We start from the raw sequence: 26,206 nt of genomic DNA on the forward strand, positions 1-26,206 counted from the left end.
GTAACCCTTCCGGCAGCCACTCTATCCCAGCAGCACCAAACGCTGCGAGTACTTGGCAAAATCCAGCTCGGAACCGGTTACCATGCCCTCCGGCCGTGGCATCTTACCTCTGGGCAGCAACGCTCAGGCATCAGTTACTCACCTCCGCCTCAGCCACTTCACCTCTTGTCACCAAGGGCGCCCGGAAGGTTAGAGCCGTCCCTGTCCCTTTAAGGGGGCCGAGCTCAGGCTCTGCTACTTCCGCCCCAAAGCAACATGGCGCCAGCAGGGAGAGGAGGAGGTATGGGCGCGGGGATAGCGCCCCTCAAAAAGATGGCGAAGCCCTGGGCGCCGCGTTCGCGCCTGACGGTGACGTCACTTCCGGGGCGGAGGAGGCTGAGTGGTGCAGTGAGGGACAAACAAAAGGAGGCGCCGGAGGGGCGCAGTGGCCGGCGGCGGGACTGAGCGGCAGGGGTCCAGGGGCTGCCTGCTGGGCGGCCGGGCGTGGCGGGCCCAGGTGAGTAGGTGGGGTGGAGAAAGGGGCGCGAGCTGTCACCTCCCAGAACCCACTCCTACACGCCCCGGCCAGCTGCCCGGTCCTGGGCGCCCCAGGCAGCCTTGGCTCTGCGTGCTGGGGCCGGCTCCCTGGGGCCTCCCGCAGCAGTTCAGTTCTGCCTACGTCCGGGCTCCCTCCTCCCCCGGGTCTCCAGGACCGCACCCTCTCCCTGGTGCCGCGGCGCGCGAGCCCCCTCCCAGGCACCCCGTGCCTCCCTGCGCTCTACATACTGGGAGTTTCCGCCTCGGCTCCCCCAGGTCCCCTTGTCACCCCCTGGGTTCCCCCAGATCCTCAACCCTCCACACACACACCCCTGCTAAGTAGAGGTTCACCTCTGGGGTCTCTTCTTGTCAGATCTTTTTCGTTTTCAAAGGTTTCTTCCTGCTCCCTTCTTGGGTTGCCGGACCCCTCCTCTCCCTTTGGACCCCTCCCTCCTCTTGATCCGGCGGGAACAGTGTCCCGACTTGAGGGCAGGATCCCTAGCTGGGCTCTTGGGGGCCTGTCTAAGCTGGGGTTCCTGGGAAGACCTGTCCGGGGCCTGGAGCCCCAGATCGGCCCGTGTCCTGTGCATCCAGAAAGGCCTGAGGGCCAGATCTGATTAGGTCCGGGCTTGTCCCGCTATCGGTGAGCGGAGATCCAGCAGAGTTGGCTCCCAGGCTGAAGGAGCATTGTCCCGGGTCCTTAGGGTTCATGATGATTCTGCTCCTTTTGTTGACTGCCTTTTCCTTGGTCTGGACTGGAGTGAACCAAGATTGGGCTGGTTCTCAGATGATGCAACTGCTGCCTTTTTTGGAAGGGAGAGATGGTTGGGGGGTGTCCTGAAGCCTCTTCCTGGTGGGGACTTGGCTGAAAGGGTGGAGCAGGCATTCGCCTTACTTACCTCTTCCCCTGCCTTACGCCAGGAAACCTTTTGAGGATGAAGTGTGAAGATGAGGAGAGAGAGAGCTAGTGAGGGAAAGGGAATTTGGGCCTAAATTGTGGAGGAGGGATTTGGGGGAGCAGAAAGCCTTCCGAGAGCCTCTCCCGCTTTTCTGTTAGGCGTCCCCATAACCCCTGCCAAACTGTATCCTGCCGCCTGAGCAAACATACTGGCAGACAGACAGACTGGAGGCAGAAGAAAGAGGTCTGCTCTTGGTGATACTTCCTGTGGAGAGGATGGAAGAGTGGGAGTTTATTCCGAGGGACTGGGCAGTGCCTGTGGCTCAGTCACATTGGCATTGCCTTCATGAAGGTCAGGTCTTCCTCTGGCTCACCCGGGAGGCAAGGATAGGTGACTTGTGCTGGAGGACTGGCCTTTGGATAGAAGCTGGGGCATGAATGACATAGCCTCTGCCTCCCTGTCTTCCCAGTTTTAGAGATTCTTTGGGGTTTGGTCTAGTGCCCCCCTGCTCTCCAGGGGCTGTGGGACAGAGCAGGGGCCCAAGAAATGTTTGTGACTTCCTCCCGGAAATCAACCAGATACTTTTGTACTCCATCCCTTGGGCATACCCACTAGGAAGCAGTTTCCTCTGCAAACTTTGAGTGGCCTTGCTGGACAGTAGGGGTTCCTGAGGGTTGCTCCAGTCGGTCAGAGAGAGCTCAAGGAAGTGGCTGGGCCTTAATTGCTGCCGGCCTGGTCTGAACCTCGTCTGTAGGAGTTGGAGGAAAGGAATCAGACTGATTCCTGACGCCCTCTCCTGAGAGTGGAGGTGATTCTAGGTTTCTACATGGGGACACTGAGGCACAGGTAAATGGTATAAAACATCATGAGGAGTTGGGTGGGATGGACGTGGGACACTAGAGTCCAGCACACCGTTTCTCCATCCCTTCATTCATTCATTCATTCATTCATTCATTCATTCATTCAGCCATCCTTTAGTAAGTACCTTGTCTGGTCCACAAGTGGTGCTAGGAGAACACAGTCCCTGGCCTGGCCTCCTCTGAGGTGCAGTCTGAGAGGAGAGGTGAACAGGAAAACACTGATACAGCTTAATGACAGAAGTACTAGAGGAAAGAGGAAAGGCATTAGCTCTGGGTGAATATGTAGGGGATAGTCACTGTGTATTTCCTGAAAGAGGAAGGACTAGAAGAATCAGCGATAGGGAGCCCAGAGGCCTGAATTCTGGTCCTGGCTCTGCCACAGGCAAATGACTGGACTGCCCAGCGGGTATCCCTCATCCTTACTGAGGAGGGCGGGGCTGGGTGGGGGTAGAGACTGGCTTAGATGATGGCTTCTGTGCTTTTAAAGCTCTAGGTGCTTTTCTGCATAGTTGCCATCACCCCGTGTGGGATTGATGGGCTATTGTTTCCCTGTGAGGCTGGAGACTGTCTTCTGCGTTTTTCCTCCCAGCACAGTGCCCTAGCCCTGAGTAGGTATGATAAACACTCAGTGACATAAATGGTTGGAAGGCTCCACAGTCCCTCCTAGAACCGTTCAAGCCCCTTTGTCCCTTTGTCTGCCTGCACCTCCCCCCCACACACACACACACCTTCCTGCTAACTCCTGCTTATACTTTAGCATTCCCAGTGGTTGGGCCACATGCCCAGTTCCCCATACCCCTGTTCTAGTCTGATCACACTTCCCTCCCCACTCTGCTAACTTGTCTTGTTCACGCTTGTGATCAGCTCTGAGCAGAGTGCTGACATGTAGGAGATGCTCACTAAATGCCTCCTGACTAATAGGTGATGGTCAGGTTTTGTGTTGGGGTCCAAGTCCTGTGTCTGGGCTGAGGAGTTGTCTTGGCCTGCTCTCCCCGCTATAGTGTATCTCTCTCTACTCCCACCTCCAGACCTGGTTCTAGGCAGGCTGAACCACTCAGCATTCTCTAGATGTCATATTCTATCCCCTCCAGGCAAACATGTGCTGTTTCTTCTGCCTGGAATGCTCTTTCTCCAACTCCTACTCCCTCAGCAGTCAACTCAGGCAACACCTTTTCCGGAGAGCCTTCCCTGACCGCACCGGTCTGCGTCTAGTGTTTCTCCATGTTCCCATAGCTTTCGGGCTCCCCCCAGCAGTGTCCTGGGCTCTCAAGAGCCAGTTGTAACTGTTGACTTGGCATCTCCCCCGTAGACTGTTTGATTCTCTCTTGTCACCCCAGAGCCCAGCTGAGGCCTGGCACCGAGCAGGCACTCAAAATGTTGACAGCACAGCGGGCAACTCTGATAGTCACACACATCCCTGCTGACAGTAGCTCTTGCTTTCTCACAGGGAGGCAGCTTCCATGGAGCGAAAGGAATGCCAGGACCCTGCCCAGACAGACGTGGGCCAGCCTCAGCACCGACAGCCAACACGCAGATAGCAGAGCCGTCCACAGGGTAAGGACTAGGCCCCGCCTTCCAGACTAGCTGTGGCCTCCGCTTAGGTGCCTTCCCCAGCCTGGGGAGCAAAGGGTGGTATGTTCATCTCTATAGTCCTTTGCTCTTCTCACTGTAGGTCCATGGCCTCTAGGGCCGGGGTGGCAGAAGACAGAATTCTTCCTGCTTCTCCCGACTCTGGCCACCTAAGTAGTATGAGGTTACTGTATTCTTCAAATGCCAATGTTAAGTTTCATTGCCAGCCTCTGCTTTATCTCCTTCAGCCCAGATCTTGTCAGTCTGGGTTGTTTTGAATGCTGCCTCGTGACCACATATCCCCAGGCATGTTCCATGGAACACCAGTTTCTTTGGTCACGGTGGGAAACAACAGCTTCTTACTCTTGCTGCAGGACTTCTCAGAGCCTTGAGTGCATTGAAATGAGCATGATGAGTCTCTGAGAGGGAGCTAGCAAGTTGTGTTTCTCCACACTTATTTCATCATGTGGGTGGACCTCTGCGGGCTGGGGTTCCTTGGCCTAGTCTTTGGAAAACAGCCCCCAAAGGCAGGAGAGTGCACTGGTGAGGACCGACACTTTGTAGTCACACCTGAGTTTGAGTTCTAGCTGCCTCGTGCTCCGTGAGTGGCTGTGGACCAGTTACTGTACCGCTCTGAGCTTCAGTTTCCTCATCAATGAAAAGGGGATAATGTTAGCACCTTACCTCCCTTTAGAGTATTTTGAAGATTAAATGTGTTGACATAGGGAAGGCACTTAGAGTGTGTGTCCCAGACATGTTTCCTAATCATAGCAGCTGTGCGTATAGACTGCTTTATAATTCATAAAACAACCTTTATCAGTGACCTCCTTTGATCATTTGAGGAAGCTCAGGCAGTGGCCTATATCCCCCGTTTACAGATGTGGAAACTAAGGCTCAGAGGGAGGAAGACAGGGACATGCGCCTTGAACCTGTTCCTGGAATCCTGGGCCTGTGCTCTGTGCCAAAGGCCTCCCTGCACCCACTTCCCACCTCAGCTTTTTGTTGAGGAAGGCCTGGCCCTCCCCAGCCTGGATTTTAAAAGAAATAATTATCTTATGTATTATTATTATTATTATTATTATTTTTGTAATCACCAACATAGTTGCATGTTCATTATGTTTTTATAACGTTTTGGTTTTAATGTCATATAGAAAGTGAAAGTCTCCCATGATCCCCATCTCCAGAGGTGTGAATGGGGAAAGGTATATTCTTCCACATGTTTTATTACCATTTGCTTATTTATCTACAATGAAGTCCTGTTATAGCTGCTGGGTCACAGCTTGCTGTTGCTTCATTTAACGGTTTCCCTTGGACCACTTTCAAGCGAGGGGAGGTCTGCGAGTATGCATCTGGTCAGAGAGTCCTGACACTCTCCTGGTTCTACCCCCATTTCTCCCCTCCCTCACCATGCTGGAGTTTTTGAGCAGCAGAGGGAAGTGGAAAATGCCTGGTGTGTAATCTTGTTGACTCTCCTGTTTATTGGGACAAGGTCAGCAGAGCTGGGCCCTGCCCTGTAGGAGTTTCCTGTTGGTTTTGAGGAACTCTGTCCTGCAGAGAGGCAAGGCCTGCACTGAAGTGTCTCTGGCCTGCGATGAGCAGGAAGCAGCAGGTCCTACTTATCTGAGATCAGAATTCCTCCTCCGTGCCAGGGACAGCGTGGCGGGAAGGGCATGGGCTGGCCTGAGAGGTTTGGCCTCCCTGTCCGCCTGAAGCAGGGCTGGGTTGGGAGTGGAGGGGGCGCACATGAGTTGTGTTTGCCTGAGTCTGGCCCTGACTCAGTTTACCCTGGCAGTTCCTGGGGGAAGCCTCGGTCTTGATCCCCTGGCGATGCTCCTTTCAGGTTTTAGCTTTGAGGGTGGGCAGGTAAGAAGGAGCTGCCCTGTGACCTGGGTCTAAAGATGCTCTTCTGGGGCACAAGCGACCTCAGGCTGGGTTTTGGCAGGAGGGATTTCGGGCCTGGCAGCCGGGTTTTGTGGAGCAGGGAGAGTGTGGTTCGACAGGATCAAGCGGGGAATGAGGTCTGTGTCCGAGATGTCTCCCTCACCTGGTGGGGTTCTCATTCACTGGCCCAAACCCCACTCTCTCCCATGTTTTCCCCTCTCATCCTTTTCCTGGAGTCTCTTTCCTTCTCGCAGAGACACTTCTGGCCGTCACCTCCAGGAGCTGGCCTCTCTGCCTTTTCCCTCCTTCCAGCAGCAGGGCCTTCAGGTCCTGTGGTCAGCTTCAGTGGCCAGGGTCTGAGCGCTAGGCAGTGTGCCAGGTCACTACATACATTTGCCACCTTACCTGCCACCTATGTGATGGAGCCTAACCGTTTTACAGGCCAGGAGACCAAGGCTTGGTGAGACAAGGGCTCTTGCCCAAAGTTTTACAACTTAGTGGCAAAGCCAGGACTCGAACATGGATCTGTTTGCCTTGACAGCCTGTGCTTTTACCCTACCTCCTGCTTTTCTTTTTCTTTAGGTTCTCGGGCTTGGGGGTACTTCCGAGTCGCCCGAGAGCTTGTTTAAAATGCTGTTTCCAGGGCCGGCCAAGTGGCCCAGTTGGTTAAGAGCTCGCTCAAGAGTTTGAGCTCTGAGTAACGGCGGTTCGAGTCCCGGCCTGAGCTGAGCAGCCGCTGAGCTGCCAACAGGTGGCAGGATGGCTCAGCTAAAAAAAAATAATAATAAGTCCATGGAAAAATGCTGCAATGCAGGCAGCTCAGGCACAGTGGCAGCACTCAGGAGGCCAAACCCACCTGAAATGCACCAAATGACCTTTATGACGCTTTCTAGTGCAGCTTCCCAGGCATCAAAGATCCCAGGCTCCCTTGCTGCCAGGTCAGGGGCCAATGGCTAGTAGTCAGTGTCCTCCCCTATCACACGCCTCCATCAACCTGGGCAGCTACTGGCCACCTTCTTGGCCAGAAGGCACCATGACTGGTGACCAACAGCTGAATGACCCCTAGGGAAATGCCTTAGTGACCAGCACTTGGGTGGCTGACGTCAGCTACACCTCCCGTTGGACCAGCCTTGCCAAACAGCGTGTGTTCATACCAGATAAAGTCCAAAGCCTCCTTAGCCTGGCCTTTGGATCTAGCCTGAATCCAGAGTTTGCAGCTTCCATGCTCTCTTGTCTTCCGAATGTATAAATCCTTTGCTTTTGAATAGACGTTACCCACCTTTGCTCAAGGTGTACCCCTATGTGGAATGCTGTCCAATTCGATCCCCCTGGCAGGACCTAGCTCCAGCTCTGCCTTCTCTCTGAAGCTTTCTGTGTCCGCCCAGGCCCTTCTCTGAACTCAAGAGAGCACTTACTATGCACCTGGCCCCTGTGCTAAATTCTCTAATCTTCACAAAAGGCTACTAGGAAGACATTATCATCCCCATTATCTCCGAAGAGGAGAATGAACAAAGCTCACTCAGCTGAGAGAGCTTGAGCAGGGATTCAAACCCTGGTTCGCCTGTTTCTCAAGTCCAAACTCTTTCCCCCAAAATCCCTGTTTCAGGAGGTGGGTGTTGGCACCTCTATCAGCTCCTCTGCCAGCAGAAGACCATCTGCCCATGGGGGCAGGAGCCATGCCTTGTCCAGCTTCCTCCCTGAATGACAGCTTGCAAAGGCAGGCAAGGTGATTTGGGGTTCCCAGGCTGCCATGTCACCTAAGCCAATTCTATGCAATAAGTACACTGTGTTTCTCAGAAGTGGCACACTTGGTATTTGGGGTGAGTCAGTTCTGTATTGAGCTTATCTATCCAGTGCCTAGAAGGATGTATAGCATTTCCGGGCTCAAAATGTCAGGAGCTTCCCAGTTACCGAGAGAACACAAACCATGGCACCTCTGGAGCAGGGGCCTGGGGAGGGGGGACCATGCCCAAGCAAGACCAGTCTGTTACATGAACAATCATGGAAGATGAAAGCTTGAATTTGGACTGGGATAAAATGATCCCGGCTCCACTCTGAACTAGCTATGGGACCTTGGTCGTGCCATTGCACAGCCTCTCTAGGCTTAGCTTCCTCATTTGTACAATGGGGACAATAACAATGCAATCATCCCTAGAAAGCATTTAGCACATGCCCTGGCCCACAATACACTTTTAATATTTAAACCTATAAGGCTTTCCATAAAGATTAGTTAACCAAGCAGGACAACAAAATCTCTTGTCAGAGAATGAATCCCAATTTTTGGGGGGCCTGGATTATAAAATCAGGGAGTCCTACTCTTTGGAGATGTGGAAGGTTAAGTGTGGAGTGTTGGGTGGGAAGTCACAGATGTTGCCATGTGGAGTCCTTCTCCAAACTGAAGGTTTCTAACCTGCGTTGTTTCCTGTCATGCCAGTTACCTTCAGGTAAGTGTGTCTCTCCTTGAGCCTCCAGCCACATCATTCCTCCTTCTAGACATCCTGTGCATCTTTCAGTCACAGATTTAAAAAGTCACCCCCTTTGAGAAGCCCTGAATTCACTTAGGGTTCAGCCACGTGCTCCCTCCATTGTGCTCCCAAGGCCTGAGCTTCTGCCCACCGCAGCGCTCATCACAGATGCTAACTGCAGGGTTTCTGTCACCCTCCAAGGACAGGAACTGTGTGTCTATCCTGTTCTCCACCAGATCCTCAGCCTCTGGCAGCTCAACTAGCACACCGTAGGTTCCCCAAAGTATTAATGCTGATGATCCCAGAAGGCTGAGGGAGAGACCAAGGATCCCAACCTCTCCCAGGAAGTGAGGGAGTGAGCCCTTGTGGGGACCCCATTTGGGCAACTTTCTTAACTTCTCTGTGCTTCACTTACTGGTTTGTAAAATGCGGCTAATCTGCATGTAAAGCACAAAGCAGGACAGGTGGGAGCCCTCAGTGTCAGGCCCTGGAGTAGTGGTTGTCAGTTTTATAGGTGGGGACATGGAGGCTCAGGGAGGGCCGTGCCAGGTCCACAGTCTCAAGGCTGGGAAGGGACAAGCCTTGGACTCCAATCTGGGCCCTTCTGGGCCCCAGTGCTTGCCTCTTCATTCTACACTTCAGGCTGTCTCCTGTTTGTCCCGCTTGGTCAGTCAGTGAACAGCCAATAAACAGTTACTGGATACCTGCTGTGTGCCAGGCCACACGCTGGGTGTTGTATGGTTGGTAACAAAACAAGCTTCTCCATAGGGAGTGGATGAGCCAGAACTATGGGCATTAGTGTAAAATTCTCCAGGGCTCAAATTCCAGCTTCAAATTCCACCAGCTGACAGTGAGATATTGCTAANAAAAAAAAAAAAAAAATTGCTGTTTCCCCTGGGCTCACCACCACAGACCTGCACTCAGAGCCTGGGGGCTGGGCCCAGGGACCTGCACTTTGAAGTAGCTCCCCAGGGTGGTGGTCTGCAGACAACGCCGGGAAACACGGACCAGGGCGACTCTTTCAGCCCTGGTCCCCATGTCTGGTGATGGAGCCCCTCTGCCACCAGAATTGATGCCCTTGGTGTAGATGCTGGCTGAGTTCCCCTCAGGAAGGATTTTAGTGACCTCCCAGTATGAGGGGTGAGGTGCAGGGGGGCATTTAACCTTCCCTCGTCAAGGATCTGTGGGGCTGAGGTTTCTAGAGTAGCTTTTACTCCCAGCCACAAACATCCCCTGCTACCTCTCCTGATGTGTTTCTACTGCATCTCATAGCAAGATCTACATTTAAACATCTCTTGAGGGCTTAAAACCTCAAAATTAAATAGATGGCTGCAATATAGCCTCATGCCTGGAGCAGTGTTCGCTGGAGTAAAAGTGGCTGTAAAATTCCACGGCTCTCACATGCTACCTGGACATTCTCAGAGGCACTGCTGCCACTCACGCTCTCTGACAGCCGGCGTGTTGACAGATGCACTGACCAGGGGCGGGGCTGGGCGGCGCGGGAATCCTGTAAGACACATCTCCCAGCTGGTGTCCTGGGTCAGCATCACAGGGGGCAGCCCCCCTCCAGCCCAGAGAGCTGGGCCCCAGGCCTCCTTAGTCCCAGTTCCCTGGGATCTCAGCAGAAGGTGTATTTGCAGCCTCCCTTGGGCACTCCTGCCCACATTTTGTAACCTGTCCAGGAAGGCGGTGCTGCTATTCATAGCAGATTAAGGCCTGTCTCTAAGGCCCCTTTGCCCCCACAGGCCAAGACCCTACGCCTGGCTTCTGGGCCCAAACACAGAGCTGGGCTCTCTTCCAAAGTTTCCTTAAAGCTGTACCTGAGACACCAGGGGCATCTGAGTATGGCCTCCTACGGTTCCCTACAATGACCTTGTTTCCAAGCCCCCCTCAGGAAAAGGGGTTCTTGTCCTGGGAAGCATCTCCAGGGGTCTGGGTGCCAGGGTGGGCCCGGGAGACCTGCTTGCCTCTGAGGCAGATTAGCACAATGGAAAGTTAGATCTGCGGTGATGTTTCCCACCATCTAGCTTTGTGGCCTTGGGCAGGTCACTTAACCTCTCTGGGCCTCATACCCATAAACGGATTGATAATACCGACTATAATCCTAACAGCAGCAGCTAACATTACAGAGCCTAACTACACGGCAGGTACTGGGACAAAAGTTTCTACGGACTGCCTCCTTCATTCCTCACCACCACCCAATCAGGAATAGAGTCGTCAGCCCATTTTACAGATGAGGAAACCAGAGCCCTGGGATGTGAAGTGTCTCTCCTGGGGTCACAAACTGGAGCCATCTTATTGGTTTGCATGGAGATTGGGAGCTGAGGCACAGGAAGCCGGGTGCAGGGTGCATGTCGGTAACTAGCAGCTCTAACACCGGCCTGGTAGGGTGGGAGGGGGTAAGCGCCCACCTCCAGCTTGGCCTGTAGCTCCTGTGTGCTGGCTCACAGTGGGGTAAGTCCCTCACCTGTCACCCTTTACCCCAGAAGGCAGGCCCCGCCCTTGCTTTTGCAGGAGGATGAGCCTGTTTGAGAGGCCCAGCCCCCGTGTGAGAGCAGTTTGGAGCTGAAACTTTTCCCCTCCCCCTCTAGCCCGGACTGTCTCCCCTCTTCCTTTCCCCAGGAAGTGAGGGTGTGCCCTTCTACACAGGGAGAGTGCCAAGCCAGGCAGCGCCCCCAGCTCACAGCCGCTGACTCATTCCAGCTGGGTGTGGGGGCCTAGAGGGCAGTGCCCTGCGATTGGGTGTGGGGGCTGTGCGCACCAGATGACGAGGTCACCTCTTCCCCCTCCTAGCTCTGGGACCAGATGAGGCCTGGGCGTGCTGACCAAGGAGCAGATTCACAGGCCCAGAGCCCTCCTGGGACAAGGCCAGTGACCCCGTGTCTTCCTGGGGCCTCTTGAGAATTACCCTGCCCCCTTCCCTGGGAGAGTGTTGGAGGGACAGCCTTCCCAACTATGGTGGGGGAGGGCAGCCAGCCTCCCACATCCCCTCCTGCCTGGGAAGTTTTCCCAGCCTCTCTGTTTGGGCTTCAACAAAAGGCTCTCTGTGCCCTGTTTACCCACTGCCTTGCCTGCTGCCTCCGCTCAGGTGTGGAAGCCAAATCTCTGTAGCCTGTAGTGGGGGCTGGAGCGTGTTGGGTGGTCTCCCTCTGGGACTGAGGGGGCAGTGAGTCATTTCCTTGACTCCGTTTCTGTCTGTAAGAAGCATCAGAAAGAAATCAACAACAGGAATCAGGCTTCACACCTGAGGGGTGGTTCAGTGAGCAGAATGCTGACTCTCCACCCCCATCCCCTCCTGGGTCCCGAGCTGGGAGGGACTCCAGAAGTTCATGGCTCTGTGAGTCCCAGGAGGTTCTGGGGGCCTGGTCTGTGCTGTAGGTATTTGTATTTGCGGCTCAGCTCTCACCTGGGTATCTTCCCTTCCCCGAATTCTGGGAAGGTTTTCTGCCATGGCAGCTGGGTTGTGATAACTATAGTGTGCCTTCCTCTATGCCAGACATTGGATTGACACATACACATTGTCTTTTTTTTAATTCTCACCATAAGCCTCTGAGATAGGTATTGTAATAGTCCCCTTTTACAGTCGAAACTGAGACTCAGAGAGGAAGTCATTGGCCCCTGAGCTCACCCACTGAGGCGTTGCCTCCCTGCAGTGAGGACTCCGCCCTGATGAAGGGTGCCTGCTCCCTGGCCAGGGCAGGCAGGAGCGAGCCGCCCTTTTTCCAACACAATAGATGGCGGGTACTTCTCATAAAGTCTTTTATAATTCTCAGAAACCACACAGTGAGGAAAGCCTTCTGGGTTTTTCCCAAGTATTTTTTTTTCCAACTTGTAAAAGTACCAAATTTAAACACTAGAAGAATGTGTAACATAGACAGCCCTCTACCGTCTTACCGTCCAGATTTAACCATATGTAGTTCTGTGGATAACTTTCCAGATTTTTCTATGCATACAGTAATAAGTTTGTTACTGGTAAGTTTTTAAAACAAGAAAGGGATCATACTCCCCCCCCCATCCTTTTTATTGTGGTAAAATATACATAACATAACATTTACCATCTTCACCATTTTTAAGGGTGCAGCTCAGTGGATTAAGTACATGCACATCGTTGTGCAACCATCAGCTGCATCCGTCTCCAGAGCTCTTTTCAGCTTCCCAGACTGAAACTCTGTCCCCATTAAACACTAACTCCTCATTATTCCCTCCCTGAACCCCCTATGAACTTGACTCCTCTTGGGACCTCTTATCAGCGGAATCGTATGGTATTTGTCCTTTTGCAGACCATGCATTTTATATACTGATTAGCATCTCTTCTTTTTATTGTTTGTATTTTTTTATTACATAATATTGGTTGGCCATCTTTTGGGTCACTGTATACAGATCTATGAGGTAGGTAGCATTGTTCTTTTTATTATTTATTTGGGTCATAGAATAAGCGTTTATTCTCAGAGCACCGGTGGTCTGAGAAGGCAGCAGGTTAACACCTCCAAAAACTGCCTTCAGCGTTGTTCTTATTTTAAAGTTGTAAAAATAGAGGCTGGGGCTGAATCATTTGCTTGGGGTCATGGAACTGTTTCATGCTAGAGCTGGATTTGAACCTGTGTCTCTCTAATTCCAAAGCTGTCGTTCTTCGCACTCCCTGAGATCTGCCTGCCACCGAGGGGAGGCTGGGGGCCCTCTGGGTTGCTTACCTGACTCCCCGGAGCCAGGGGTGCTCCAGTCCTGCCACGGGAACCTGGACCTGCTCCCTGCCCGCTTCTGCATCCCCCTGGGGGTGGGGCAGGTTAAAAAGGGGTGATGCTGCGTCTGCCAGGATCCTCAGAGATCACAGGTGCTGCTGTGCCAGTGAGGAGCAGGCCAGCTGGAAGAAGCCAAACCTGCTGCTCTGGCAACTGGTCCGGTAGCTGCTGCCTCCAGCTGAGCGTGGCAGGTGTGAGGACCAGAGAGAGGGCCAGGCGGGAGGGGGAGAAATGGATGATTGTTTTGGTAAATTGTGTATGAAATGTTTCAATTTAAGCACACAGAAAAGTATAAAACTAGAACAAATATCTTTTATCCAGGACTCAGCTTTGTCAGAACTTAATTTTTGCAATAATTGCTTCAGATTCTCTTTTTCTCTCTCTCGCCGGCTCGCTCTCATTATTTCGGGCACAATTGAACTTCTTCCCCCCACAATTCCATTTTTTTCCCTCTCTAGGTGAAATTATTAACTTGATTTTTGGCTCTCCATGCAGGTTTTTATACCTTCACTACACTTGGATATATATGTATGTTATATGATGCATGTATTATTCTGTAGCTGGTTTTTGGCTCAACACTGCTTTTAAGGTCTATCCGTGTTGCTACATGTAGCTGTACTGTAGTTTACTCACTTCCATTGCTTTGCATTCCATTGTATAATTAGAGCAGTTTATCCTCCCCTCATGGATGTTTAGGTTGTTGCTCAATTTTTGCTGTCTTGTCGGTGGCTTCACATGTATGTGTAAAGCAACCCTCCAAGATCTGTAACTCAGAGGGAAATTGCTGGGTTGTGAGACCTGTGCACCCTAACCCTGCCTCTGGGAATGCAACATTTTTGCCAGTTGTAGGGGAGTGAATGGCATCTGATTATTTTAATTTGCATTACTTGATTAGTCATGATGTTAAGAATGAGTTCATACATTAATTTCCATTTGCATTTTTTTTCCCTATTCATATATTTGGCCTTTTTTTTCTACTAGATTGTTTTTTTCTTATGTTGGTAGGCGTTCTGTATTTATTCTGGATGTTAAACCTTTGGTAGTTAGGAACATTGACAATATCTCCTCCAAGAGGTGGGCTCTTTTCACTTGTTTTTAATTATTTGATGTGTATGCATTTTAATTTTAATGTGATCAATATATCAATCATTTCCTATAAGGGTTTGTACTTTTTGTGACAAGAAATCCTCCCCTGTCTTAAAGACAGTAAGATGGTCTCTTAGATTTTTCTTTTAAACATTTTCAAGTTTGCCTTAGGTCTTTAATTCATTGGGATTAACTCTCATGTAAGGAGGTAGTTGAGGCTATGCTCTTTTCATGTGAATAACTGAGTACCAGCTCCATTTATGGACACCCATTCTTTCCCCCTGACCTGGAAAGCCAACACTATCAACTTGAAGTTTCCAGAAATTTCGGGGTCTGTTTCTAGGCTTGCTCTTCTATTACTTTGGTCCCCATCTGCCTGTATCCCAGCACCACATTGTCTGAATTCATGTAGCTTTGTAGTAAGTCTTAATATCTGGTGGCGTGTCTCCTCCCGCCTTATTCCAAATTGTCAGCTATTCTTGATTCCTTGGAATAGTGATTTTTAAACCTTTTTTTCTTGATTACGTAAGTGACATATGCTTATAATACAAAACAGAGGTAAGTTTGGGGTGAAAAAGATTATAAACAGTTGTCTAATCTCACTACCAAGATTGTTTGAATGTATATGTATATTGAACATATATAAAAACTTATTTGAGGAACGGTTAGTCTATCACAGTTTTGTTACCATGTCAAGTCATCAAGTGCTTTGCTCTAACGTGTTTTCATTACTTCATTGCATTCTATCACCTGACCATTTGATAGGTGCTTCATCAGTCACCCAGTAATGGGCATCTGGATTGTTTCCAATTTTCCTGGGGTGTAAATCACATTGTGATGAACATTCCTGTAACCGAATCTTTGTTCTAGAGTCTTTCCCAATCAGTTGCCATCCTTTCTCCCACCACCTTTCCTTCCCTGGGCTCAGCCCAGTTCAGTAAACCTTTACTCCCCTCTCTACATTCCAGGCTCTGCACAAGGGATCAGATGAGCACTGCTGCCTTGTGGGGCTCTCAGCCTTCCCACCCAACCCCCTCTGTGGTCTCTTGCCCTCTGCTTCCGAGCTTTACCTGGTGCAGACAGGGTCTCCCACCTCGAAGGTGAACGTTGACCCCTGACCTCTAGGAGGGCACAGTCACTAGCTTAAAGTGATGCATGTGTTCTGGAAGGAGAATTAGTTGGACCAGAGCTCAGGACAGCAGGGCACATCGCCTTTTGGTCTTTTCTCAGCCGCCCTGATTTCAACCCTTAATCTTTGTCCTCTATTCAGGATCCTCTCCAAATTCTCCATCTCTTGGGGCAGAGGCCTGACCTGGGCCAGCTCCCTATCTCCCTCCTGAAATCACCCTCTTAAAGCTGCAAAAGAACACCGGATCCCCACATCCAAGGGCCAATTTTTTCTCTCTTTTTTTTTTTTTAAGATTTTTATTGGGGAATTGGGGGGATGGGAACAGTGCTGGGGAATTGGGGGAAGGGGAACAGACAAGTTGCTGTCGTTTTTTGTTCTTCAGTCTAGTTGTAGAGGACGTTGCTTCACTGGCCCAAGTTGGCACCATCATTGCGCTCTTCCCGGGCGAGGCAGATCAGTCGCCGGCTTCTGGACGGCCGCTCACTGCGGCTGCTGGCCGCTCACGCTGGCTGCTGGCTACACACGGTAGCCCATGGCAACCCACTGCCACAGGGGCTGCAGCCTACGCCTTCGCCGGCGACTCATGGCAACCCAGCTCCAGGTTGAGCTGTTGTTCAGCATCTTAGCTGTGGAGGGCAGTGCCACTGGCCCTCATATGTGGGATCCGAACCGGGGCCCTCTGGCATCCCAAGCGAGTTCTTAACCATCGTGCCACTCGGCCGGCCCTTTTCTCTCTTTTTAAGGCTGTATTTATTTTAAATTCTGTACTGTTCTTCAACCACAAAGATAATGCATGCTGGTAAAAATTGCACTTTCCTTCCATTCTGCCTCCTGTTCCGAACGCCTCCCACGGTGCAGGGCATGTTGGTCAAGGGTTTATGAAAATGGGGTTGTATTTATTTATTATTCTGGATCTCGCTTTTTTCCAAAATGGCATGATGTGCAGAACTACTTCATTCCACTGAAAAGGCCCTGTTGCATTCTGGTGGCTTCTTTAACGTACCAGGATGTGCTATGGCGTGCCTACTGTGTGCTGGGCCCTGCCTAACTCTGTCTCTTTGCCAGGTGTCTGCAAGCCTACAGAAGGTTTTCTTCTTCCATTTCCTTCCTTCGTGCTCTGTTTCTGTGCATGTTTATTCACTCTTCGTGAATCTGTTGGAGTCAGGATTGCCCTGGAGGGCCAGGCCCGAATCTGTTTTAGCCCCATTCCACAGATGAGGGAACTAAGGTTCAGAGAGGTGAAATCACCTGCCCAACGTCACTCCACTACTGAGTGGCAGAGCCCAGAATGGCCCCAATGTCCCTCCACCTCTAAGCTTTCTCCCCACCTGTCTGAGGTCCTCCACAGGCAGTTTGGGAAACCTCATTTCTATGACTTCTTTTTGTTTGTTTTTTGTTTTTTGTTTTTTTTTTAGCTGAGCCATCCTGCTACCTATTGGTAGCTTAGCGGCTGCTCAGCTCGGGCTGGCATCGAACCGCTGTTGCTCAGAGCTCAAACTCTTGAGCGAGCTCTTAACCAACTGAGCCACTCGGCCGGCCCTCTATGACTTCTTGATAGAACTTGCCAGGGCATCTGAAACCAACCCCAGTTTATGGATGGGGAAAGCAAGATGCCGAGCGGGACAGGAGTCCTGGCTGCGCCCACTCCTGCCTTATCTTGCTTTGAGGTGCTCTCTGAATTTATCAAACGCCTTCTGTATACTGAATACTCCTGTCCCCAAGGAGCATCTGGTCTCTCCCAGGTGACAAGGAGGTCGAGGAGAATTGACACCAGCCCAGCTGACTGCCCGTCCCACTCTACACTGAGCGCAGTAAAAGCATGAAATTCCACCTACTCGTGCCAGCAGCCCAGGGAGGTGGCCTGCCCACTGTGTTTGTGCACAGCCTGAGGCCAGGAGCTGTGGGGAGCTTGCCCAAGGCCCACCTCCTTGAAGCTCTTCCCAGCAGGATGTTGGCATCCATCTCACCTGCTGTGGCCACAGCTGCCCCTGCCGACACACGGGGTCTAGCTATTCTGTCTCTCTCATCCCTTCCCACACTCACACTGGACCGAGATGCTCCTGAGGTGGGGGACACACTTTGGTCACTTTTATTGCCCCCACAGGACCAAGCCAAGGGCTGAGCAGAGTTCAGGATGTGCTTCAAGACCAAGTGTTGCGGTGTGTAGTGAGGGTGAGAGCCAGGCATGCCGGGACAGAACGAACTGGACTGTTTCCTGCCTCTCTGAGCCTCAAGCTCCCTCACCTGGAAACGGAGCTGTGAACAGTTCCCACCTCAGAACCAGAAGCCAGGAAGACACCGTGTGCAGAGCTTCAGACAGCAGGGGCCCAGACGCACCTCCTCACTGTGAGACTGTGTGTTCTCCAGGCTCCCCACTCTGAAACAGTGAGCGTGCAACCACATCCTGCTTGGTCATAAACCGCCTCCACCCCCCACGCCAGGCATCCTGCGATGGAGCACTCATTCTGGATTCTCCAAGGCAGGCTGTCACAGGCCCTCAGTCTCACTCTCTCCTTTTGGCCCCTCCTTTCCGGTCCCCAGTCGGCTGCGCCCCTGGATGTGGACTCAGGGAGCCAGGAAGGGAGAGATGGGAGGGAAAGCCGGGTGTCTCAATGTCCGGTGTCTCAGCTGGAGGCTGGCTGCATGATTCAACAGGCTCTCCCCTGGAGTGCCACTTTCCCGGGAGTGTGGGTGGTGTGAGGAGCCAGCTAGCTGGTCATTAGAGGGCCCAGGCCTTCCTGTGAGGCAGGCACTTCTGGCCTGTCATCCTGGCCTCACCAGGAGAGCTGACATCTGGGCTGGAGCCACTGGCCCAGGGCACTGGGTGTCTGCTGGCCCTGCGGTGACCTGAGCTCTGGGAACCCCAGGGCGTAGGGTAGCTGCACTCCTCTGCTCAGTGTCTTGGTACCGCTAGTGTGTGGAGCCTCTGAGCAGGTGGAGAGCAAGCCCACAGTGCAATGACCCGAGCAGGGAGGTGGAGGGATAGGCTGGGCCTTAGTCTCTGCTCTTGGTCTCTGCCCTCAATAACAGAGTGATGCTGGGCAGCTGACTTCACCTCTGTGAGCCTTAGTTCCCCCAATCGGTGTAATGGGGCCAAAGATAGGCCTCTCATCTGGGCATCGAAAGGATTCCATAAGGGCAACCCCATGGTAAGGACTAGCCCAGTGTCTGGCACGCATCCATCTCAGTGGCCTGATTTCCTCACAGGGTCCTGGTTTGCTTTCCTCCTGTCCTCCCCACCCATCCCAGAGTGCCCTAGAAGGATGGGACAGGAAGTTTGCAGGGAGGCCCTGTTTTAGGAAGGGTTCATTACCATTGTCATTATTTATATTATCAGTAATCAAAATAAGGTGCCCCAGTTTCATAACCTGGGCACTCTTGTTCCTCTCCCAAGAGAAACAGACCCATTTGTCAAAAAACAAGTATTTAAACCTTGGTTTAAAATCTAGATTAGAAAATAGGGTATAAAGTAAAACCACAATTTTATTAAAAAGAAATATACACAGAAAGGACTGGAAGGTTATTATTCATTTAAAAGCTAACAGTGGGTAACCCTGGGTCATGTTTTTTCAGGGGATTTCAATTTTGTCCTTATGCTTTTTATATTTTCCCGGCATTCTCCTGTGAGCATCTAGTACCTTTTTCATCACATTACGTCTTACACACCATTCATTATAAGAGCAGTGTACCTTGACAGGTTGACCAAGGACAGGATTCCTTCTGCACCTTGATTTTGTTGCGCATCTCCTGTATGTCACTGGCTGGATTTTCTGAATGTGGCTTCTTATCCAGGGTTTCCCAAAATTGGCTAATCATTAGTGTCACCCAAGTCACATATTAAAAAATCAGCTTCCCCGGCTCTACCCAAGACCTGCTGAATTGGACTCTGGTGGGAGAACCTGAATTTCCTTTTACACACATGTGGATGTACACAGAGATAATTTTTCATAAATGCATACGTGTGATCATGTGATCCAGCTTCAAGAGAACAGCCTTGTTTTCTTGTCCTCTTGGTTCCTTTCCCAGGAACCTGTTGTTACACCTACTGTGTGTGTGTCCTAGGTTTCCCCCAGTGCTCGCGGAATCCTGTATGGACGTAACTATTAATATATGCACACACGTAGGAGTTTTTAAACTTCCCTATTTGTTTTATAAAAGTGAGTTCATATTAAGCCCCCTCTTCTGCATTTGGCTTTTCTCACATGTCACAGAAATCTCTTCAGGTCATTGGAGCAGCTTCGTGGCACCTGGTTCTGAGGGAACTGGGTGTCTTCAGTAAGCCCCTCTGGTCAATCCGAACATTAAGAGGATGGGGTCTAGACGGGAATCCCCCAGTGCTCTTGCTATAATTCAGGGGGTGCCCTGGGAGGCCACATTAGCGGCCTGTGCACATGGGCCCTCACTTCAGTGCTCAGTCTTCCTGTCTGTTAAATGGGGAGGCTGCCTGCCTTCCCCCATGGTGGCGTCTCAGCCACCCGGTTGTTTCTGGAGAAAGGCTGATCCATGGGCTGGCCCATGAGTGGCAAGGCTGTGACTCCCCACCTAGACTCGAGGTAGAATTTTGGATAACAGGTCCATTGTCTCCTTCCTCTGACCCCTGGGTCCCAGAAAGTCAGGCCACCCTGCGGTAACTCCCTCCTGTGGGTCCCTTTCAGGTTGAACCATGATTCCAGTGACAGAGCTCCGCTACTTTGCGGACACGCAGCCAGCGTACCGGATTCTGAAGCCGTGGTGGGACGTGTTCACCGACTACATCTCCATCGTTATGTTGATGATCGCGGTCTTTGGGGGCACGCTGCAGGTCACCCAGGACAAGATGATCTGCCTGCCTTGTAAGTGGGTCACCAAGGACTCCTGCAACGACTCGTTCCGGGGCTGGGCAGCCGCCGGCCCAGAGCCCACCTACCCCAACTCCACGATCCTGCCGACCCCTGACACGGGCCCCACAGGCATCAAATATGACCTGGATCGGCACCAGTACAACTATGTGGATGCCGTGTGCTATGAGAACCGTCTGCACTGGTTCGCCAAGTACTTCCCCTACCTGGTACTCCTGCACACGCTCATCTTCCTGGCCTGCAGCAACTTCTGGTTCAAGTTCCCACGCACCAGCTCGAAGCTAGAGCACTTTGTGTCTATCCTGCTCAAGTGCTTCGACTCGCCTTGGACCACACGGGCCCTGTCAGAGACAGTGGTGGAGGAGAGCGACCCCAAGCCAGCCTTCAGCAAGATGAACGGCTCCATGGACAAGAAGTCATCAACGGTCAGCGAGGACGTGGAGGCCACTGTGCCCATGCTGCAACGGACCAAGTCTCGGATCGAGCAGGGCATCGTGGACCGCTCAGAGACGGGTGTGCTGGACAAGAAGGAGGGCGAGCAGGCCAAGGCGCTGTTTGAGAAAGTAAAGAAGTTCCGGACCCACGTGGAGGAAGGGGACATCGTGTACCGCCTGTACATGCGGCAGACCATCATCAAGGTGATCAAGTTCATCCTCATCATCTGCTATACCGTCTACTACGTGCACAACATCAAGTTCGACGTGGACTGCACCGTGGACATCGAGAGCCTGACGGGCTACCGCACCTACCGCTGCGCCCACCCGCTCGCCACGCTCTTCAAGATTCTGGCGTCCTTCTACATCAGCCTGGTCATCTTCTACGGCCTCATCTGCATGTACACGCTCTGGTGGATGCTGCGACGCTCCCTCAAGAAGTACTCGTTCGAGTCCATCCGCGAGGAGAGTAGCTATAGCGACATCCCCGACGTCAAGAACGACTTCGCCTTCATGCTGCACCTCATTGACCAGTATGACCCGCTCTACTCCAAGCGCTTCGCTGTCTTCCTGTCGGAGGTGAGTGAGAACAAGCTGCGGCAGCTGAACCTCAACAACGAGTGGACGCTGGACAAGCTGCGGCAGCGGCTCACCCGGAACGCGCAGGACAAGCTGGAGCTGCACCTGTTCATGCTCAGCGGCATCCCCGACACTGTGTTCGACCTGACCGAGCTGGAGGTGCTGAAGCTGGAGCTGATCCCGGACGTGACCATCCCACCCAGCATTGCCCAGCTCACAGGCCTGCAGGAGTTGTGGCTGTACCACACGGCCGCCAAGATCGAGGCGCCTGCCCTGGCCTTCCTGCGCGAGAACCTGCGGGCGCTGCACATCAAGTTCACGGACATCAAGGAGATCCCACTGTGGATCTACAGCCTGAAGACGCTGGAGGAGCTGCACCTGACAGGCAACCTGAGCGCCGACAACAACCGCTACATCGTCATTGACGGGCTGCGTGAGCTCAAGCGCCTCAAGGTGCTGCGGCTCAAGAGCAACCTGAGCAAGCTGCCACAGGTGGTCACGGACGTGGGCGTGCACCTGCAGAAGCTGTCCATCAACAACGAGGGCACCAAGCTCATCGTCCTCAACAGCCTGAAGAAGATGGTGAACCTGACGGAGCTGGAACTGATCCGCTGCGACCTGGAGCGCATCCCCCACTCCATCTTCAGCCTTCACAACCTGCAGGAGATCGACCTGAAGGACAACAACCTCAAGACCATCGAGGAGATCATCAGCTTCCAGCACCTGCATCGCCTCACCTGCCTTAAGCTGTGGTACAACCACATCGCCTACATCCCCATCCAGGTGGGCAACCTCACCAACCTGGAGCGCCTCTACCTGAACCGCAACAAGATTGAGAAGATCCCCCCGCAGCTCTTCTACTGCCGCAAGCTGCGCTACCTGGACCTCAGCCACAACAACCTGACCTTCCTCCCCGCCGACATTGGCCTCCTGCAGAACCTCCAGAACCTGGCCGTCACGGCCAACCGGGTGAGTGGCCTGGCTGTGGGTGGCTCCGCACGCTGTGGCCCGTGGGGAGGGGTGTGTGTGCTCGGGAGGCCCAGTGTCTTGGGACCTCACCTGTGGTTCCCAGAAGTGCCTGGAAGGAACTTGTTGAAAAGAGAGTTCCTGGGCCTCACTACAGACTGGCCGAATCAGGATCTCTGGGGTTGGGAGCCTGCCTTGGCCACAGAACACTGCAGAGTTCTGCCAGGAGGGATGGTGTGGTCAGGTGGGGTCCGTCCCCAAAGTGCCCCCATACGGGTTCCCCATAGGCAGGGATGTGCAGGGGCAGGAGGTCCCAGGCCTGTGGTTCTCTCATGCTCTTGGGGCTGGGTTATGGGAGGCAGGACTTAGCCTAGAGCTGGCAATATTTTCCTCAGCTTGTCCAAGACCAGATTTGGAACTGAAGAACCAATGTGGGCCCACCAGGGACAGACGCCGTGTGGTGGCTGCTGCCCACTGAGGTGAAGCCAAACTCTTAGCACCAAACTCCATAACTCCTAGCACCACTCTCACCCCTCCCCTCTGCATTTGGGGGGCGTGGAGGGCAGAGCTGGGCTTAGCCGGGGCTGACTTGTCACCACATGCCTCTCTGGAGAGGAAATAGTGCAAACCGTTGCAAACGGTAGTGTGGGAGGCCACGCTCTGGAGACGCCCTCGGGACCGCTGGCAGTCCCTATCGGGTGGCACCTGTGCACTAGCCTCTCGCCTGGCCTGGGAAGCAAGGGCCCCTCCACAGAGGCAGGCGGGTGGGATGGAGGGCAGGTGCGCCTGTGGCTTTGTGGTCTGGCCTCTGCAGTGGAAACAAAGTCACAGCCTCTGGGAGGACCTCCCTCTGTCCCCTCCTGCAGGGAGGTTGAACTTGGAAAGAACGGTTTTCCCGTCCCTACTTTTAGGGTCGAGACTCATAGTGAGGTGGGTAGCGATGGGAATCTGGAAGTCCGCGGCCAAGGGCTGGGAGACCAAGGGGGGCCCTGATTCAGCCACCACCTCTGCGCCCTCATCGCAGGCAGCAGCATGGAGCAGCCCCGTCGGTTAGAGAGCACCTGCTCCGTGTCAGCCTGTGCAGGGCACAGCCCTCCAGCAGCCCCAGACACGGAGGCAGACAGCCCTTGAAATGCCCCTGCCCAGGAACGGACACGCCTTCTCCAGTGTCACTCAGATTGGAGAGTCCAGGCACGCCAGACCTCAGACCACTTAGAAGCCCCCTTCCCTTCCCCAACTGACTCCCCTGACTGCAGACCAACCTGTGTCCTCCATATATCAGAGATGGTGACAAATCCTGTTCCCCTCCCCCAAATCAAAACGGTGTGTATGTGGGAGAGTGAATGAGGGAGGTCAGATGCCGGGTTGCTTCACTCTGGGGAATTTGCCCCCAGAGCCTGGGGCCCACCCATTGATCAGGAAGATTGGACTCCTAGGGAGAAGCCATGTTTGGAGAACACCCAAAACCCCAACCTTTCTTTACTATGTGTAAGGGGGACCAGGTGGCTCTCTCAGAGCACAGTGTGGGGCCAGACTGCCCCTGGAGTTGGGTCAGATGTGGTCATCCCACAAGCCTTTGGAACGCCTGCTCTGTCCTGCTCTGGCCGGGAGCTGTTGAGGGCACGGGGCTTGATGGGCCCTCCTACCAGGTGGAGGGGATGGCTAGCTTCCAACCTGGTTCCCTGTTCTGTCCCCCACCCCCAGTGCCTCACCCCCAGCATGCCTGTTAGGTGGTGCCTGTTGGCTGAGGTCACTTCTCAGGAAAGGAGTTGACGGCAGGCAGGCACACTGTCCCCAGGAAGGAGACCCTCTGACACCCTGTTGCTTGCACTGCTTAATCATGTCCTGTCCCCGCCCCTGGAATGCCACAGGCCTTATAGGGAAAATAGCTCACTTGGGCCAGTCCTAGCCTGGCTCCCCCTCTTAAGCTGGGGCCTGTCTCCTTTCCTCTGGGGTTTGGTGGTTCCTTGTGGGCCACCTTGGCCTGCAGGTAGACAGGCAGGGGTGGATATGGCCCCGCTCAGGCCCTTGACTACTGTTTTCCGAGGTTTAAACTCATGCTAAGGAATACCTTGATAACTCAGTCATTCATTCGTCCACTCATTCATTCATTCACTGATTTGGCAAGTGTTTTGTGAGTACTCCTAGCCTGGAATGGGGTGCTGGGGACACAGGGACAAACAAGGCCCACAGGCTGCCCATCCTGAGCTCACCATTTCTTGGGGAAAGACAAGTAACCCACAATTAGCACAGTGCGACAGGAGCTACATTGGGGCATGAGGTTCCTGGGAGTGCAAAGTGGCCTGACCTCAACCCAGACTAACCCAGGGCTGGCGGGCTTCCTGGAGGCAGGGACGTTTCACTTGGCCCTGAAAGATGAGGAAGAAACAGCCAGGTGAGAAGAAAGGGAGGGTCTAGTAGGTTCTGTCCAGGAGTAACTGAAAGCAGCTGGGGAGGAGCAGTGAGCCACTCCTGCAATTTGGACTTTGAGGGCAGGGGTCAGGCTGTCCACTCGGGCTGGTAGGGGCATCCTGTTCTTCCCACTTCCATTTGAATGATTGTATTTTTGTTTATTTCACGTCCATTCCCCTTGTCAGGCCGTAAGCTCTCACGACAAGGACCTTGGCTCTTTCGTTCAATGCCAGACATGTAGCAAATGTTCACTGAATTCTTGCTGATTGAGTGGATAGAGGAGCAGGCTGACTTGCAATTTAGAGAGATTGCTCTTGCTGCAGCGTGCAGGGGTGGTTTGGGGGAAAAAGATATGCGGTGATGGGGTTATAGAGACCGTATGCAGCAGGAGTGGGGAGGGGCATGCCTGTACTGGCAAAGACTGCCAGGGATGGGGAGACATGGCGGATTTCAGAGACTTTGGAGGTAGAACCCACAGGAGGTGGGCTGGGTTGGATGTGGGGAGGATGGGGGTTGTCTGGGGTGACTCCAGGTTTCTTACTTGGCTGCCTGGGTAGATGGAAGGTCATTGACACAGGATGCCCGAGGACGCACAGGTTTTCAGAGGAGAGGGTGTGCTCTGTGTGAGGTGTCTGGGGCCCTGGGACCTCCAGGGACCTTGTCGAGTCATCCTGAAGCTCAAGGTGTCATCACCCCAGGTCTCACGGGTGAGGAGAGATCCTTGACAAGATCACCAGGGAGAGGATGGAGGGGGGAGAAGCCTGGCTTGAGCCTTCCGGATGGATGGCGGAAGAGCAAGGCCAGACGGGAGCATGTGGCCTCACAGCTCATGGGGGAGTCAGGTGAAGGGAGAGCGGGTTGAAGTCCAGTGGATTTCGAGTGACAGTTGGTGGCTTTGGCCAGAGAGTTTCAAGGGTGGACGGACGCAGAAACCAGATCACAGTGGACTAAGGAGAGATGGCGTCTTTCCAGAAGGTTTGTAGGGAAAGTTAGAGAATGATGGAGCAGCTCCAGAGGCTTCTGAGAGGGTTGTCTCTTTTCAAAGACCAGGTAGACTTGAGACCACTTCAGCGCTGATGGGGGGCGCCACTGAGGTCCCTGAGAAGGTGAGAGAGAGCAGGATTGGGGGTGATGGAAAAGGACTTCAAGCCTTCAGTGGACAAGGGACACCTGGGGAAGGAAGACAGGTCTAGAGGACAGGGGTGGCCAAGGCAGAGCACTGAGTTGCTGAAGGTACCTTCTTTTCTCTCTCTCGAGCCTGGAGAGAGCTCACTGGCTGGGGCAGGGGGTGTTCTGGGTGGGAGCTCTCAGGGAGGGAGCTGTGCATGTGACTCCCAGCTCTGCCACTCACTGGCTGGAGCCTTTCCTGCTGCCCTGACCACTGTTTGTGTCATCATGGGTGGCAACTGTGGTCCCCCCACAGGGGGTGTCTGGGAGGCTCCTGTCCATCTGCTCTCACCTTCATGTCCCTGAACTTGTCCCTGCTGACCTTGACCCACCCCTGCCCTATTCCTAACTGTGGGGCACAGGGGTGGCGATTTTGGAAGCCCACATCAGGAGTCTCCTTTAAAACAGCCAGTGTCCCTCATGGCGTGGCCTCTGGCTGGCCACGGCCACACTGATTTTCCTGTTGGGAAGGACAAGTTCCTGTTCCAAAAATGGCTGTGAGGTGGAGGTCCAAGTCTGCCCAAAGGTCCTCTGCCACAGAAGATCCCAGCGGAGGGGTGTTTCTAGTCCAACCTTTTTAGTCTACAGATGGGGAAACTGAGGCCCAGGGAGGGAAAGGGACTTGCCCAGGGTTACACTGCCAACAAGCGCCATATTTGGCAGAAT

General features: G+C 53.1%; 2 protein-coding genes across 4 annotated transcripts in view; one reads left to right on the forward strand and one right to left on the reverse strand.

The window, feature by feature from the left end:
* KYAT1 (kynurenine aminotransferase 1) overlaps positions 1-231 on the reverse strand; it is a 15,964-nt gene extending 15,733 nt beyond the window's left edge. Inside the window, exon 1 of the mRNA XM_019641645.1 lies at positions 143-231. The gene's annotated coding sequence lies outside the window, so the exon portion shown is untranslated. The remainder of the gene's footprint in view (positions 1-142) is intronic.
* Positions 232-357: 126 nt separating this feature from the next.
* The window catches only part of LRRC8A (leucine rich repeat containing 8 VRAC subunit A), a 28,978-nt gene continuing 3,129 nt past the window's right edge, over positions 358-26,206 (forward strand). Inside the window, exons 1-3 of one of the 3 annotated variants that reach the window (XM_019637830.1) lie at positions 358-496; positions 3,723-3,829; positions 19,800-21,964. In XM_019637830.1, coding sequence (XP_019493375.1) covers positions 19,808-21,964 — 2,157 coding nt within the window. In that variant the 5' untranslated portion in view covers positions 358-496; positions 3,723-3,829; positions 19,800-19,807. The other 2 variants (XM_019637835.1, XM_019637840.1) reach the window with 2 other exon arrangements.

The sequence above is a fragment of the Hipposideros armiger genome, unplaced genomic scaffold (genome assembly GCF_001890085.2).
Source record: "Hipposideros armiger isolate ML-2016 unplaced genomic scaffold, ASM189008v1 scaffold_3, whole genome shotgun sequence".
Taxonomy (NCBI): Eukaryota; Metazoa; Chordata; class Mammalia; order Chiroptera; family Hipposideridae; genus Hipposideros; species Hipposideros armiger.